Source organism: Leptodactylus fuscus, chromosome 1 (assembly GCF_031893055.1).
Source record: "Leptodactylus fuscus isolate aLepFus1 chromosome 1, aLepFus1.hap2, whole genome shotgun sequence".
In the NCBI taxonomy this organism is placed as follows: domain Eukaryota; kingdom Metazoa; phylum Chordata; class Amphibia; order Anura; family Leptodactylidae; genus Leptodactylus; species Leptodactylus fuscus.
This window is the reverse complement of record NC_134265.1, coordinates 264,190,354-264,208,414: the sequence shown is the minus strand read 5'-3', so window position 1 is coordinate 264,208,414 and position 18,061 is coordinate 264,190,354. Positions and strand designations below refer to the sequence as shown.

Sequence of the window (18,061 nt, the reverse complement as noted above, 5' to 3'; positions counted from 1 at the left end):
TTTCAAAGGACAGAAAGTGGGACACTATGTATGGTGCATGTAGCGTGAACTAGCAAATTTAGCTCCTCCCACTTCTAAATTGACTCCGCCATTACTATTCATTTCTATTTGGGTTTTTTTTTTTTGGTTTTTTACTGTTTTTTTTTTTTTTTTAAATGTAGATTGTGAGCCCCACATAGAGATCACAATGTACATTTTTCCCTATCAGTATGTCTTTTTTGGAATATGGGATGGAAATCCATGCAAACATGGGGAGAACATACAAACTCCTTGCAGATGTTTTTTTGCCCTTGGCGGGATTTGAACACCAGGACTCCAGTGCTGCAAGGCTGCAGTGCTAACCACTGAGCCACCGTGTGGCCCTATTCATTTCTATTTGTGTTCCCCACACAGTATAATTCTTCTACAGTCACCCTTATACAGTATTATATGCCCCCACATTATAATGTTCTACTCAAATTAACCCCACAATATAAAGTCTCTCTTCTGGTGCATCCACTGATTAATGTCCTCCTCCAACTGCCCTAGTTTAATGTCCCCCTTCAGCTGTCCCAGTTTAATATCCCCCTCGAGTTTCCCCAGTTTAATGTCACCCTCCAGCTGCTCCATAGTTTAATGTCCCCTCCAGTTGCCCCCAGTTTAATGTCTCCCTCCAGTGGCCCCCAGTTTAATGTCCTCCTCCAGCTACTCCAGGTTTACTGTCCCACTCCAATTGCCCCTAGTTTAATGCCCCCTCCATCTGCCCCGACAATTTAATGCTATTTTCCCCCTAAGTTTAATGTTCCCCTCTTATGCCTTACCCAGTTTAATGTCCCTCTCATATATTCAGTCCTGCTTCACCCCTGTAGTTGAATTTGGGACATACCTCCCGCCGACCGGGACTGTGAGATAGCACCCGGTATCCGGGACCATTTGGGGATATGCATGATGCAGTTCAATATGGGGTAGCATTCCACAAATACAGCAATAAAAAACATCTCAAAGAAGTCATCATGTAAAGTAAATCAAATCATAAACACAAAGGAACAGAATTAGTCTTACCAGACTAGTAGAGTAGGAAGTGGATTATGGAGGTATGTAAAGTAATGAGCGTCAGGAAATAAGCAAAGTAGGAGCGGTAAAGTGCTATGTATAATGTGGTAGGTAAGAAGTTTAAACAGAATGCCAAACAAGTGACAAGCGTGTGACCAGAAGTGCAATGACATCACTTCCATTCATGGAACTGAGTACATAGCGACTACGTAGAATAATGAGGATAGCAACACAGTGTATGTATAAGGAAGACCAAAAGTTGAAAGATCATGTGGGAGGAAAACATATGCAGTAAACAGTGTTATGAAGGTAGAGGAGGTTTCCAGGGTCCACTAAAGTCTATGGGTCTGTGAACATCATATGCAGAACACAGGTGTCATCTGAGTGCTGTCTATTATTCACAGACCCAGAGACATAAAAAAAATATAGAAAATGAAAAAAATTGATCCATTTTTCCCAGACATGAAAAATGAATCAACTGCGGATAGCATACCACCCAAAAATAAGTAGTTTGCATTTATCATGGATATTATATATGCAAACAAAACAGACATGCAAATAAGCCATAGGGTGCATTTACATGGTTCTTTTTTCCCCACAAAAAAAGTGTAAATAATACATTTTTAAATGTATTTTTGTGGGATAAACTGTTGTGTAAACCCACCCTTATAGTATGTGCAGGACAGTAAATTACAGCACTGTCATTATATACATGTTTCCCAAAAGATACAGAGCAGAAAATAGAATATGAAATCTCTGTGCTAAAGAATATTTCAGATCCCAATGCTGATCTCTACCAAGCTTTAGAAAAAGAACAAACAATTCCTGACTAAAATGGAACATTTACACGTTCCAATGTTATAGCTGCAGTGCCAACTGCGGGAAGTCTTTTACATGTTTATCTACTATAACCAATGTCTTTGTTCCATGGCATATCCATGACGTGAGTGGCTATACATTATCTTCATATTATACACAACCTGAAAAGCAATGCCGCATACAGACGAACTGTGCAAAGGTCTTGACACAACTTCTATATATGCTACAGCACTGTATAATACATGAATGGAGTTAAGAAACATGGGATATAGTAATACTATACCCAGCATTTGTCACTTCACGGTGTGATTGTAGGACATTATAGAAATAGTAGGAGTGGAGTGGAAATTCTTATAACAATTCACAATTGGATAGTAAGATAGTTACATAGGTGAATACACATACCCATCATATCCAACCTATAACCCTACAGTGTTGATCCAGCGGAAGGATAAAAACCCCATGAGGGTGATGCCAATTGCCACATGTCAGTTGAAAAAAATCCTCATTATAAAACCCTGGATCAGCTTGTATTTAACAAAAATCTAAAACCTGTAATACTTTTCAATTCAAGAGCGGCATTCCATAGCGTCAATGCTATCTGATCCTGAGCACCCACCTAGAAAACCCCTTTAACATAAATCATATGTGCCCCAGTCATTCTTCACAGGATCTATCTATGGTTTTCTGAACCAGTTGTGAAGTTGAGCAAGCGGATCACAAGGGAATCCGGAGAACATGCAACCTTAGAGTGAGTTCACACTGAGTATACGCCAGCTTATTCTGAACGTAAAACACGTTCAGAATCAGCGGCGTATAAAGCAGTTCCCATTCATTTCTATGGGAGCCGGCATACGAGCGCTCCCCATAGAAATGTATAAATGAATGGGCTGCTTTTTTCACTACGAGCACTCCCATTGAAGTGAATGGAAAGTGCCTGCGTGTACAGCTCGGCATGAGCAGAGCGAGCCGTACACGCGAGCACATCCCATTCACTTCAATGGGAGTGCTCGTAGTGAAAAAAGCAGCCCATTCATTTCTATGGGGAGCGCTCATATGCCGGCTCCCATAGAAATGAATGGAGCTGCTTTATACGCCGCTGATTCTGAACGTGTTTTACATTCAGAATAAGCTGGCGTATACTCAGTGTGAACTCACCCTTAGACAGTTGGATAACAAATGTATATATAAAGGTCTGAGGGACCAGCAGAAGAGTAAACCATGCTGATCGGCAGACTGGACATCATGATGTTACAAGAAGTTAGACATTGTGGCGGTCATGTGACCAGGGGACAGAAGGAACGTTGTAGTTAAGTCTTCAAATAGACTCCTATGGGTAAATTACATGATAAAAATACAAATGCTTACACTTCATTCCACACACTGCGGAAAAATACACGCAGCAGACACGGTGCGATTTGTAAAACCATCACGGTTCTGGAAATTGAAGCACATCAATTATATCTATGGAAATGCTGGTAGGTATAATAAAAGCAGAAAGTCCGCTTTCTGTGAAAAGTGATGAATTCAGACCCCACCCCCAATGCACTTGCACACTAATTTGCATATGTATAAAAATATAATTATCTCTGCATTACTTCATTGATTTGTGATAAAAGATGTACGTTTCTGTTTCTATTATAGGCCCCTACATAGCACTATGATTGAGAAAAATTCACACACATACTAAGCCCATACATACTGAGAAAGAGGAAACAGTCTTGTGGATGAGATTAATATTTTAATAACACACTTTTTACATTATGAAAAATATGTCATACATAGTGTAAAAATAAATCTGAAGATCAACTTCTCACCATGAACAAGAAATTAAAAAAAAAGTACAAACATCCAACAACATAAGTCAGTTCTATGGTGAGGAAATGAAACCATGTTTCCTTATGGCAAAAGAATACATGAGAAAAAGTCCAGACACAGTGAGACTGCAATAAAGGCAAATTTTTATAGTCTCTGGCTAGTAAAAAAAATAACACAATAAGCCCAAGACACAAATTCCCCTATAAGTACGGCTGAGGTTACACACACAGATTTCAGATAATCCGAACCAACATCAATATGTGGATAGTTGGTCAAACTTGAGCATTAAGATCTTGTGTTAGGATAGGACCACTGGTCCTCGTAAAAATCTAAGGCCGGGGCCCCACGTACCGTAAACATGGCGTTTTACAGTCACAGCGAATCCCATCCACACGCTGCAATTTCCAAAACCGCTGCTGAAAGCAAAAAGTACGAAGAGGAAACATCTGCGGACTTTCTGTGAAAAGCACTGCGGGAAAAAAATAGCTTTTTTTGCCTCTTTGGCATTTTTTTCAAAACGCAGCATGTTTTAGGTATGGCTTTTGTTCATTTGTTTTCCTATTGATTTTGTTATAGGAAAAAAAAATGCAGAAAAAAGACTGAGTTAATAAAAAATGTCAAGGGCAAAAAACAGCATAAAAAACGCAAAATAATGCAGGGATTTTCTTTGACATTTTGGGTTTTTTCGTAAGAAAGAAAACGCCATGGAAATGCTGTGTGTGAAGGTAGCCTAACAGTTTCACAGTTGTGGAGAAATTGAGATACTTCTTATGGCAGATAAACAAATTTATACGACATTATAGTTGTTAGCTAACAAACATTTATCATCTATCCACAGCAGGTCACTTGGAGTCAAACTGCTGGGACCCTTACTGATCAATAGAAAGGGGGGCCTGAAGTCTTTTATTTGGCGTAGTAGTCATGCATATACACAACTGATCCATTCACTGTCTATATGACTGACACAGATATTGGAGTCCAGGGTTCGACTGTCTCCTTTAGACCCATAGACAGTAAATAGACTGGCATTATGCGTATTTGACCACTGCTCCATTTAAACAAGTGAATGAAGAATGGTGGGGGTCCCTGTGGTCAGACCCTCAGGTAACATGTATTTATCTCCAGTCTTGAGGATAAGTATTGGTTGTAGGCCAACCCTGTAATACACCATTCTGACACACTATTGAAGATTGATATTGGTCTGATTGTCTAAAATGTGTGTTTGTAAACCCAGTGAGGACTGAAAGAAAATCATCACATCCCAATAGTTGTGACTATGAAGAAAAAAGACATCAGTCAAAGCCAAACAGCATTTTGTTAATGTCACCATGGTTTACTTTAATACAATGACTCCAAGTGGTTTTAGTTATAATACTGTTTTGTAGGCCTTCCTAAAATTGTCAGTAGAGATTACAGAAAGGCGGTGCAGGAAGGCTCTGTTTTTTTCCCAGAAATAGCGCCACTCTTGTCTATTGGTTCTACCTGGTATTGCAGGTCTGCCACATTCACTTTAATAAGGTTGAAATGCATTACTAGATACATGGATAAGAGTGATGACACCTTTACTGGAAAAAAAGCATTTTTTTTGTGATTGCAGAGAACCTCATTAATGTCCTATGAACAACTCTTCTTGTAACTGATGAAAGTAAATGAGCATCTTACATTATGTGACATCACGGCACTGTGCAGGGTGACATCACTTGGACTCGGGGCTCGTGTCGCTCTCAAGCTTCCCCTAGGTTACAGTATTGTAAAGCATGCCATTTACTAATCCTCAGTGTGTGCTTTAGATTTTACAAGGCTATTTGCCTCTTACTTTATTTCTTCATAGTACTATCGTCAATTTCCAATGTGACTGGTTACAACATTGATCCATTTCACAATAGCAGCATAATACTGAAAAGCACAGCCAAATATGACAAGTGTCCTGCTGCATTCTGCAATACAAAATCAACCTAAACAATAAAATCAACAGTGTTTAAAAAAGTACAAAAATCAAAAATAAAATATGTATACCTCAACATAAAGAATAGGAATATACATACATCTCTCAAAAATGACAAAAATATACTACATTGTATTCACTTACACATTTCCAGTATACGTACCTGTATGTGACTATGTAGAGAAATGATATTTCAGTGGCCTGCAACCTGTGGCTCTCATGCTGCTGTGAAACTACAACTCCTAACATGTTTCGATGGCCCTACAGTTTTACAACAACTTGAGCACTGCATTGAACAGACTACTGTGAATGACTAGCAGTTCAGAAGCTCTGCACAAGGGGAATGGATACATGTGGCAGGCCTTATGCTGATCCCCCATGCATACCGCTGCTGTATTCTACTAGACTATTAAAAATGGACTGTTGAGGGTAAGTTCACATGGGGTTTTTTTTGGATCGGAATCTGAGGTGGAGGCCGCCTCAGGTTCCCATCCAAAAGCCAGGTAGCCGCGACTGAAAGCCGATGCACTGCACTGGATTAGGCCCAATGAATGGGCCTAGTCTGGAGAAGGGAGTTGCTTCAGGCCGAATTGCAAGGCGACTCCGCCTGAAGAATGAGCATGTCACTTCTTTTTTCTGGGAGCCAGAAGAAACGACTCTCGGAAAAAAGACCTGAGGCAAATACGGCCTGAAAACCCTGACCAAAAAACTCCATGTGAACTTACCCTAAAACTTCTGCGTCAAGCCATGAACAATACATCGTAACAGCCTAATAGAAAACAGCACTGACATGTTGGGTTGCATTACAGCCGTTACATATGTCCTTACCCAAAGGAAGTAAGGGATACGGTATACAATTGTATACAACCATTGATATAATAACATTTAAGTGGCATCTTATAAGGACATTGTAGAAAGATGCTACAAAAAGTATAAAACACTAAACTTAACTTCAGTACTTTCTGATTAAAAATGGAACCAGCAATGATTGACTTTCTATGGAACACGAGATGTATCATGGCTTGTACATTATGTGGGGAAAATTCATTAAAGTGAATTCAATATACGGTATATGTACATTTATTTCACTGCGGAAATAAGTTTGTGACCTAAAGTTATTTTATGATTTCAAAAATATTCCAAAATAAATAAGTCAATAGAGCCCATGCCTAGGATTTGTACTATTTCTGGAAAAAATCTGGATTACTATTTTTTAAAAAAAAGTCCTATATTAGCAAAGTAAGTAACTTTTCTTGATCTCTATTTTATATATTGTACAATTTGGAAATATTTTCTTTATCATATCATTTTCACTACAAGGCCTCAGAAATACAAACAATACTTTATATAGGTAGAGGGCACTAGAAAGAAGGCCAGTGATATACTGTAGTTCATGAGATAACTTAATGGAGGCCTAGAATCCATCCATTTTGAATTCATTTAGCTGTGTTCACACAGAGGAATTTGCAGTGGATATGGGGGCCAATTTCGTCCCCGAAAACGGGGTAGATTTCTCTCGGAATCTGCCACCCATTGCGAGGGAGGCAGAGATCACAGCAGGACGTGAAAAACAGAAGCGTCATGCTTGATTTTGCCGCAGACAGCGTGGCTGATTCAACCGTGGAGTCCGCAGCCCGAGACTTCCTACCATTCATCTGTGCCTAATCAGCAGTGGAATGCTGCGACATAATGCTAATACACTGCACCAGCATCCCATCACAGCTAGGCCACGGCAGTGGTAGATGAAGTGGAATTCTTCTCCATTTTTCCCCGTGTGAACGCACCCTTAGTGTATAGAGAAATTACATGTACAGTATAGCTGAATATGTCATGAAATTGTAGCAGCAAATTGACATTATGACTCAACTCCTACTTAAGGACATAGATTTAGCTGTCATATTATTGGGGCTAAATAAAAACAGATGTAGGCTAGGAATACAAACAGTGATATCTATAGGGTAGAATATAGAGGTACACATTGGGTTTATAGTAAGAACCAGGTTTGTATTATAAATGGTTTCCCTGTGTTTTCCTTTGTGATGTCGGTCAGGGAGAAATTACTACTTTGTCGATTCTTCACAGTTCTCTTTGCACACCTATAAGTTTACATCTGTCTGATGTTTCATAGTTAGGGAAGGGGTAAATTAATAACATGAACACAAAAACCTCCAAAGTATCTGCATTCCTTGTAGCTACACTCCTGACATAGCAGGTAATACTTGTATACTGATGGATGAACACTCTGAACATAATACTTAATACACCTCCTCAATAATAATAGAGCAATATTTCATGGGGACTGCTGCATTTCATGTACAGAGACCAACTGACAAAACCAAATTTATATCATTGGCTAAACAACGGGTATAACGATATAGCAAAATATCATGAAAAATATTATAATATACAGTGTCTTTTATAAGAATTAATGTCACCATCGCATCTCCCAAGATTTTCAAAAATAAATGCAGTTTCTAACAAATCTGCATATTTCTCTCTAACCCATAAACTGGTCTCTTACACACACATTGCAACAAATTCATTACTAAACCTGCGTAAAGGTCAGAAAAGTAAAAACCATTCTGACAGAATTCAAATGAATGGAGGGCATGTGCTATGTCCTGGCCCTCCCATTCAGAAGGAATATGATAACAAATGGACTGTATATGGACTATGTTCCCGGGAAGAGCCATTATCAATGGCTTCTTCAACGCAAACTGTCTAGAGACCAGTATGATCATAATATATCCTTGTGAATCACAGAACCATTATACTGTATATCATACCCTACAACCCAAAATGTTATACGTACAGAATATCTAAAAATGGCAGTAAAAATGTATGCATCCCAAACAAAGAATAGACATCAATGGCATCAACACTGCCACATAGGAGGTGAACTCTATATGGACTATGATGACTAAGGGATAGGACAAATCCCTTCTATACAGAATGTGGTTATAGCAGCACAGAATACTCTATCATTACATCCTTCCTATGATCTGTCTCAAAGTAAAGATAGTGGACGTACTTGCGTGTTTTGGGAACTGAATAAAGTGTGTTTTTGGTGCCACTTCTTCCGAGCCACGTTGAGTCCTTTTGTCATCATACAAATAGAAGTCATTTTGTGCTTTAATGTCAGCATGCCACTAGTAGCTTTTAGACATGTAACAAAATCAGACTATAGAACACAGATCACCGACACCTATATGTCCATATGTGAAACGCTCATTTGAAAATTTAGAGCCGGAAAATAAAAGTTTTTACTTTCAGTGAACACAATTATAATTTTTTTTTGTTGTTTTCCTTTTTTTAAGTAGAATAAAACCAAAAATAAACATTTTTCTGTAACAAGTAGTTAGACAGAGATGAAGAATATATTACATCTATAATTGTATAAGCAGCTATACTCTTAACCACTTCCTATGTATGGAATATGCAGATAAAAGGAAGTCACACAATTATGGCGTAACTGCTCTATACGCAACATCTAAGATTGAAGCTTTTGGCAATAGTACAACAATAGCAAAAATAAGGCATGTTTACAGATTATCAGCATGTTAGGCAGTGGCACATAGCAAGACCGTTTGGCAATCCTAACACCGTGTAATAAAGTCATGTAGCACATATCTTGAATGTCATAAAAACATTCTAATAAAACAAACATGAACACAATATAGATTCTGAGCCTGTCATACAGGTTTGTACATTTTACACTTGTGGGTATTAAACTCTTGTCATACAGTTATGTATGGAGGATCTTCACAATGGCTTAGCTTCTGAGAAACCATATGTTGAAGGACTGTTCTATTTAAGATGATTCCTTCAGGTGAGCTTCTCCATTACCACAGGCCTAAGCCTTTTACACAATTCAACTCCAAACTTTGTTGAATCTCAAGGACATATTCAGTAGCCAACATGTCCCCATCTTCTACTTCCTGGGGGGGCCTTGGGTAGCATGGAATGAAAAGATGCTGAAGACAATCAGGACCTTTATGCCTCAGTAGAAGAATGACTTGCCAGGTAGGAGATAGCACATCTACCGATGGTTCTCCAAATTTGAGCAAAGTTACTGTTATGTAAGCTTTATCTCTTCCTTGCTACAAGCCATGGCGTCACTCCCTTAGAATGGATGAAAGTCAGACATTAAGAGTTCTAGTTAAATAGCCATAAAAAGCGATCAGCTAGCATGTGAGGATCAACCACACAGCAAACTCTTAGACACGATTCATGCAAGCCATTAGTCTGTACAAACATGTTAACACAAGTCACCGATGCTATTTGGCATGGGAGGAGAAATGTAATGGACATTGTGTATCCGGTGAACTGGTCCCAGATGATTATTGAGTCTATGGAAATATGTCTACAAGTAAAGCAATCTCTTCAGTCCTGGAGATATCAGCAGCAGTGATGACTACTGCCAAATAGCTTGTGCAAGTGGCTAAAAGGTGGACTTATGGACAAGTAGAAGAAGGTATATGTAAACATATGAAATCATCTTGTTTTTCTCTATAAATACAAAGTTTTGATTATATACAACTTCATGCTTGCATGGTTAGATTTGTCACTGCAAAGAGAAATAAAAAAAACAATTGTTAGTAGATGTGCCATGCCATGACATTGAAACACTTTGGCCAACCACATGCCCCTGCTAATATTGCAAATATTAAAATATCAGCCATCAGCCTGTCCTTGTAAGGGTAGGAGTCATTGGCAGGACACAGATCTAGTTGTGAGGTAGAGTCTGCCAATGTACCTGGAGCTTCCTACTTTGTGTCTATTAGGATGTCTCTGGAGGAATAAAGAGACTGACGCAGTGGCTGGTTGCTGTTCACACCCAGCATAGGCAGTAAGATCCACTCATACTCTAGCTAGAAACCATAGATTTGCTTATGCATGTGATGTGATTGTATATTCTCCCATTATGACACATTTGTACCTCTTGTGCTAAGGAGCACTGGATATGTGTATAAGTGTGGTGTCTCTAATATAGGCCTTGTAGTAAAGATATTTATTGAACGTTAAGTTCTAATAGCGTTGTCCACAATTGCTGGTATAGAGCCTTTATACAGTGGACTTTGTGATATGCAAACAAGGTAGTCTCTGGTTTGACTTGCTGCTTCCAGACATAAGTTTTGAGTTGAAAAAGAGTGGACTTTTAGATTCTTCTGTAGATTTCCTTTGTGATGTACCGTGTTGATTCAGCTTCTTCTATTACAATGGCGTTTCCTATGTGTTAGTAGCTTTATGTTCTATAAACCATATCAATAATGCTAAAGTAATATAATTGTTTTTCAGCATTAACAGCACTAGAGCTCTCCTGCCAGGAAAATGGCATATCCTATAGCAATGATATACTGAGACATGTAAAATTAAAGTGATACAGTTCCCCTGACAGTGATCCCTTCCAAAAATAGAGCATGTTTTACATAAGCTAGGGTTACTCAGAGACTTGAGGGACCCATAGTGCTCCATACGCTGCATGATGTGACTTCTGAGAGATTTGACATCATAATATAACATAATCTTCTATAGAACAAGAACCGCGCAACATATCGCAGCTTCCATGGTTACTGTGTCACATCCATGTTGTTGTAGGTAAAGCAACATAAGTTTCTATATAAAGGACCTAAAATTTTCAGTTTCCTCTCAAAGCTACTCAAAGCACAACAAACAAATCCATGCACAATATTTAGTTATTCTTATTAACAGCATCATAATGGTCATAGTTAGGTACACAGGTCTCCTATCTTTAGGGTTAGACTAAGCTATTCTCACCTTCTGCCAGCAGCCAGGCATTGGAAGTCCATCTGGTCCCTGTTCAAGCATACGAGAAGGCAACAGATGTAAGATCACACATACTGCATAGATGGTAAAAACACCATTCATTACATAAAATGACTCTTGCAGCATAAGAGGTGCAAGTAAAATGTTGGTAATATGCATATGAAGGAAAATTATAAGATTGTATGCATTTTTAATACTAATAGGTCATCCGTATCTGAATTATGGAGGTCCGACACCCAGACCATGGACAGCTCAGCTGTTCCCGCAGTCTCCAGGCCTTGGAAGCTGCTGGAATTAATGGGGAGTATTTGCAGTCTTCTTCTATTCAAGTAATAGGAGCAGGGCTGCATACCTCAGTGTGAGCGCTATTCAGTGGATGGGACTGTATACTGGATAGGCCATCAGTATGAAACATATATAAAAATATTTTGCAATAAACATACTTATAAAAAAAATATTATATGCAATATACTCCCCTTTAAATGTTTCTTGTCACCACTAGTAGGGTCCCCACAACACCTTGATGACATAGTAATTATATTTTATGTCTATTTATTTTAGGCGGATTCTGCAGGGGAGTCTTTAACAATAGTGTGAATCCAGCCTTACAGGACCCAAAAATCTCCAAACCAATAACAGGGCAGTGTAGGGTAGAGACATAACTGCTAATTATTTTTCTATAGATATATAAATGTATTTTTATGGACGATTATCTTTTTATGGATAACCAGATTTTCCTACAGATAGCTGTAAACAAGTCAATTTCAGCCAAAGAGGCATATCCATAACAAGATGTTGCATTGCTTCATGTTTATCATTTCAATAAAGCCTCTATATGGAATTATTATTGGTTTAGGAGACTTTTTAGACCTGGCACCTTCCCTTTAATGCCAACCTATAATGTAATAACAGGCACCAGGGGAATTCAATTTCCCTGTGGCTGCCATCTTTGTATGGAGATTTAAATTATTATTATTATCATCACTAGAATGCATTTTTAAGACTTTTAGAAAGTAGCATACAAACCCATAAGGGAATGTCTCCTCTACTTGAAACGTAATGTGACTGTAATATATGGACTTCTGCATTGCATCAATGCTAGTAGCTATAGCAGCTCTTACTCACAACTTTATCAATCTTACATTTAATAATTAGTAATGACTCCCATATACCCATTGTTGTCACTTATGATAAAATACGTTGTGTAGTAGAATGCTGCACTAATTTTATAGTACATTACTTCATCATCATCATCATCATCATCATCATCATCATCATCATCATCATCATCATTTTATAGATTCTGTAATTTACAGATCTGCTGAATGCATGCTCTCATACAGCGCTCATCCATACATTATTCTACACACACCAATCTCTGACTGATGTCATGAGCTGGAGACTTGAAATGAACAGTCATTTATACCTGGAGTTTGCAATCTAGTATAGATGTCATAATGTACCATAAAGATTATATGACTTACACTTTCACAATACATTGCTAGCCTGCACCAATCCTCCTATCCAGTTATACTGATACGTTACACTGGGAATCTATTCTGGATGTCAGTCGCTAATGGAAGGCATTACCATATCCTTTAAAAACTGACACCAAGCAGAAAGCTCAGGTCTGCAATGTTAATCTCCTAGGGAAAGGTAGACACTTCTGGATTTAAAAGATCCAACATTAAAGCCACCCTGAGAACAAAATCCTTGTTTTCCCACCATTTGCCACTCAAAAAGAGTTGGACAATCCCATACATATTAGATGATCACCTGGTCCCACAGAAATCAGTGAGTCAATGTTCACCCAATGTGTATAGGCAACTAAACAGTCATGGCTTCTTTGCTGCTGCTTTTTGTACCACTGCAGGTCAGATCATAATAGCTGAGATAAACGGGGCAACACGGTGGCTCAGTGGTTAGCATTGCAGCGCTGGGGATAAATCCCACCAGGTACAACATCTGCAAGGACTTTGTATGTTCTCCTTGTGTTTGCGTGGATTTCCTCCCTTTCTACAAAAGACATACTGATAGGAAAAAAAAATAAAAATGTACATTGTGATCCCAATATGGGGCTCACAATCTACATTTAAAAATACATGAATAGCTGAGATAAATGGTGGAACAGACTAGTAAATGATACACAAAAAGTCATGGTAGGGGCACATATGTTAAAACAATTGTTGAAAAAATATTAAACTGAGTTCTGCATCCTCCAGATATAAATGACGTAGTAAAGACAAAATAACAGATGTTTTATGCAATATACATGCGTCATTTTTCCCCAGCACAACAGCATAAAATGTCTGTATTTATGCAAAAGTGAAAATGCAATTGTCTTCAGGTCCTGTTTTTGCTCTTTTCAAATTTTAGGCTCTGTTCACACTAGTGCCATTGCTTGAGTTATTACTGGAACCTTGAGAGTTATGATGGAGCCATTTCTAACAGGTTCTTTTCACTTTTAATGGATCACTCAGGTCTTAGTGAGTATGTGATTCGGGTTGACAAAAAGGAACAGAAACCTGATGGAACAGACTATAAGAGTAAGTTCACACGGGTTTTTTTGGACCAGAACCTGAGGCGGAGGCCTCAGGTTCCGGTCCAAAATACGGATAGCTGCAACTGAATCCTGGCATACAGTCGCACACTCCCTCCCAACTAGGCCCATTCATTTGGGCCTAATCCGGAGCGGAGTGTCTTCAGGCGAATGTTGCGAGGCGAATCCGCCTGATTTCCCGAGAGGCGAAACACACGGCTCCCGGAAAAAAAAAAAAAAACTGACCGGCTGCCATTGATTTCATTGGGAGCTGACTTTTTGGTCAGGATTTTGAGGAGGATACGGCCTCAAAATCCTGACCAAAAAACCCAGTGTGAACTTACCCTGACAGTAGTGTAAATAGATCCTAAAACACATCTTTGTCCTAAGCTTGGTGACAATATATTTTTCTTCTGTATAGAAATAGAATAACCATGTTTGCCATATTGGTACAAGGAAAGGGATTTCTAGTATCATTTTAGTATGGGCAGGATTTTAGATTCATGCTGAGTTGAGGAAAGGAAGCTGTGAAGAAAACTACAAGGAAGGTGAAGTAAGTTTCACAGGGAGTCTAATCCATTATAAAGGGTGTGTAGATAAAGGACTGGGCTGCAGGCTATTACATCACTACACAGATTACCTATTTGTTTTCTGATAAAGGACTGTCTAAACTGTAGGCAGTCACAAGCTGCTAAGGTAAGCTCTTTATAGCGGTTATCCACATTTTACTGCAGGGTTATGTGTATCGGTGTAGGCAAATACGCCAATGTTTGATCACTTGTAGAACATTCTGAGGAAAAATACAGTGGAAGGACATACAGTGTGAGCACTTATATGGGTTAACATTGGCATAGGAAATACTCAGTTAGTCATATGATAGGATAACTTGATCCATGCAAGATCATGCAGATTTCTTCCAATGCAAATGCTTAAGTATGGTCTTTGCATTGATGACTAAGACATGGACTCACATGCAGGGAAGGATAGGAAAGAGAAATACTGTACCAATTGGCAAGGGGCATCCAGCCCATCCAGGCCTGGCTGACCTGGTTCCCCTTTTTCCCCCTTTAATCCACGGAAACCCTGTTTGTAAAAATTAACTTGCAATGTTACTGATCAATAAAAACCTTAGAAAATGAAAAACCTGTTCAAAACAAGAGGAGGAAAAAAGAAAATGAAAAAGCAAACATTCAGCTTCCACCATGGTCGTGAGAATGTCAAAATCTCACCAATGCCCACATACTATTCAATGGTCCTTATTTATGGTCGGTAAGTTTACAGATCTCAATCCAGTATGCTGAGCTCTAGAACCTTCCATATCGGTGGACTTGGTGACATATATTTTACATTGGTGGGGTTCTAAATGTTCGCCCTTTCTGACACCGATTAGATTTTATGGCATGATTACTGGATTTTCTGAGACATACCAATGGGCAAGGTGCATCTAATCCAGGGGCACCCTGTTCTCCTTTCTCCCCTTTAGGCCCTTTTTTGCCTTTCTTTCCCTTTTCCCCCTGTGAATACAATGGTTTATAAAAAAAAACAACAAAATTTATGAAAAGTGTCAGCAGATGAGAGGTCTGAAGGAACATTTACCATGATTTTGTACCTGCTGTTTTGCTGGAAATACAACCAGTCTGTAGTAGTGTTTATTTTAGCATGTGAGCACTGTATTATAATTCTGTGTATATGGATAAGAGGTTTAGGTGTATGTTTGTTATAGGTTAGTTCTTTTACATCTAGATAAACTGCCAGCATCACATGAGCAGAGTTTTTAATGAGGATCAAAAAGAAAAATGTTTAGATGCTAATTTAATGTTACTATGGCGTGTCAGAAAGTCAGTTCTGGCTGTATTGCCTCTTTAAAAATTATATTTCTATCTGTATTGCTCTATCATCCACCTGGCAGTTTTATATGTGACATGGTAGACAGTGCTGTGAAGTTAAAGGGGCTCTATCAGCAAAATCATGCTGATGGAGCCCCACATATGCGTGAATAGCCTTTAAAAAGGCTATTCAGGCACCGCTAAAGTTATATTAAACTATCCCCCCCCCCGTTTTAAAATAATACCCTAAAAAAGAATGTGATAAACTTACCCATCGTGCACGGTGGGCGGGCATTCATGGTCCGCCGTCTTCTTCATCCACGCCTCCTCTTCCTGCGATGTCCTCGGGTCCCGTCCTCCTCCGGCGCTCGCGAACTGCCATTGCTAAAAAAAAAATGGCCTGGGCGCATGCGCAGTAGCATGCTGCTTCTACTACGGCTACTGCGCATGTGCCCAGGCCATTTTTTTTTAGCAATGTCAGTTCGCGAGCGCCAGAGGAAGACGGGACCCGAGGACATCGCAGGAAGAGGAGGCGTGGATGAAGATGACGGCGGACCCTGAATGCCCGCCCACCGTGCACGATGGGTAAGTTTATCACATTCTTTTTTAGGGTATTATTTTAAAAGGGGGGGTAGTTTAATATAACTTTAGCGGTGCCTGAATAGCCTTTTTAAAGGCTATTCACGCATATGTGGGGCTCTATCAGCATGATTTTGCTGATAGAGCCCTTTAAGACACATTCACATCTGCGTTGGTATTCCGCATGAGGACCCCCCCAAATGGAATACTGAACGCAAGTGCAAGCGGTGTGCAGTGAAAGCACACGTACCCCAGACACTATAATGGGGTCCATGTGCTTGCTGCCAGATCTCCGCTGGGAACATGTGAACAGGAAAGTAGTTCACAATCTACTTTCCTGCCCGCATGATTTATGTGGGCAGCGCACGGAAAGCACACAGATCCCATTATAGTCTATGGAGTCCGTGTGCTTTCACTGCACACCTCTTGCAGGTGCGTTTCGTATTCCATTCAGGGGGTCCCCATGTGAATCCCCCAGGACGGAATACCAATGTGAACAAATTGTAAAAGTTAAGGTTTGGACTCAGTCAAAATATACCAACTCTATACCAATTGTTATATAATAAATATAGCTATATAATTATATATTGTATAATTTTGGAAAGTTTAGAAATATGTTCTAATAATTATAAATTAATTTAGATTAATTATTACACATAGGCCATTTATAAGGGGCTGGAGTCTATAATGGAGGCCAAGTATGGAAAATAGACAAAAAACAATGTATATTCAGCTCACCCCTTAATCATGAACACCTGATCCTGGGCCGCACGGATGTGGATGGACCTTGTTCCACTTGTAAAGCCAGCAAAAAGTAAAGAATATCCAGCGTCTCCAGAAAGTAAAAATTAACTTTTATTTCCGCATTAAAAAAATATAAGCATCACAGGTAAGTACACCCAGCGTACAGAGATTGTTTAAGCTACGCGTTTCAGAACCTTGCTGGTTCCTTCATCATGGCTGATGAAGGAACCAGCAAGGTTCTGAAACGCGTAGCTTAAACAATCTCTGTACGCTGGGTGTACTTACCTGTGATGCTTATATTTTTTTAATGCGGAAATAAAAGTTAATTTTTACTTTCTGGAGACGCTGGATATTCTTTACTTTTTGATGGAAAATAGACATCTCGGCCAAGTATGGAAAATAGACAAGTTGGAAGCGTAGCTTACCAACTCCACAGTCCTGAAGATAGGTGCAGTTGCTTATCAGGAAAATATAGAAAATTCACCTATTAAACTCATCATTGCAGTTTATGCAACATTGACTTAGTCAATGACTCTAAACCATAATTGGCAACTCTCAAAAGTTCTGGAACCACCCAGGCTGCTGAAAGAGACAACATATCTCCCAGACTACTGGGGTAGCAGATATTTTATATGTGACTTAGAAACTTTATGTGCGGTCACAACACAAGCACCTATTGTGCCAAAAGAAGGTAACTCATTGGGGTACAGCTTCATCCAAAAATATATATGTCCCCGAACTCCCCATACAAATGTTCTAAACCAGCTCAAAATGTAATAAAGTAATTCTCTTATGAGAAATGTAAATGTCCTTCATACCCATCAAGAGGCTGTAAAGACTGATAAAAGCAGAAACTTGTATTACTAAGGAAGGGAGGAGGAGGCCACAACATTAGTAGAATGATGGATAGCAGTCAAGGAAAGACTGGGGAATTATTCTGAGACCACTGTGCATTTTAGGCACAGAAAGTAC

At 39.1% G+C, this 18,061-nt stretch overlaps 1 protein-coding gene across 1 annotated transcript in view; it reads right to left on the bottom strand.

The window, feature by feature from the left end:
• Positions 1 to 8,899: 8,899 nt before the first annotated feature.
• Positions 8,900 to 18,061, bottom strand: part of COL25A1 (collagen type XXV alpha 1 chain) — a 305,016-nt gene continuing 295,854 nt past the window's right edge. Inside the window, exons 36-38 of the mRNA XM_075287294.1 lie at positions 14,946 to 15,023; positions 11,393 to 11,431; positions 8,900 to 10,181 (exon numbers count right to left, since the gene is read on the bottom strand). Coding sequence (XP_075143395.1) covers positions 10,179 to 10,181; positions 11,393 to 11,431; positions 14,946 to 15,023 — 120 coding nt within the window. The 3' untranslated portion in view covers positions 8,900 to 10,178. The remainder of the gene's footprint in view (positions 10,182 to 11,392; positions 11,432 to 14,945; positions 15,024 to 18,061) is intronic.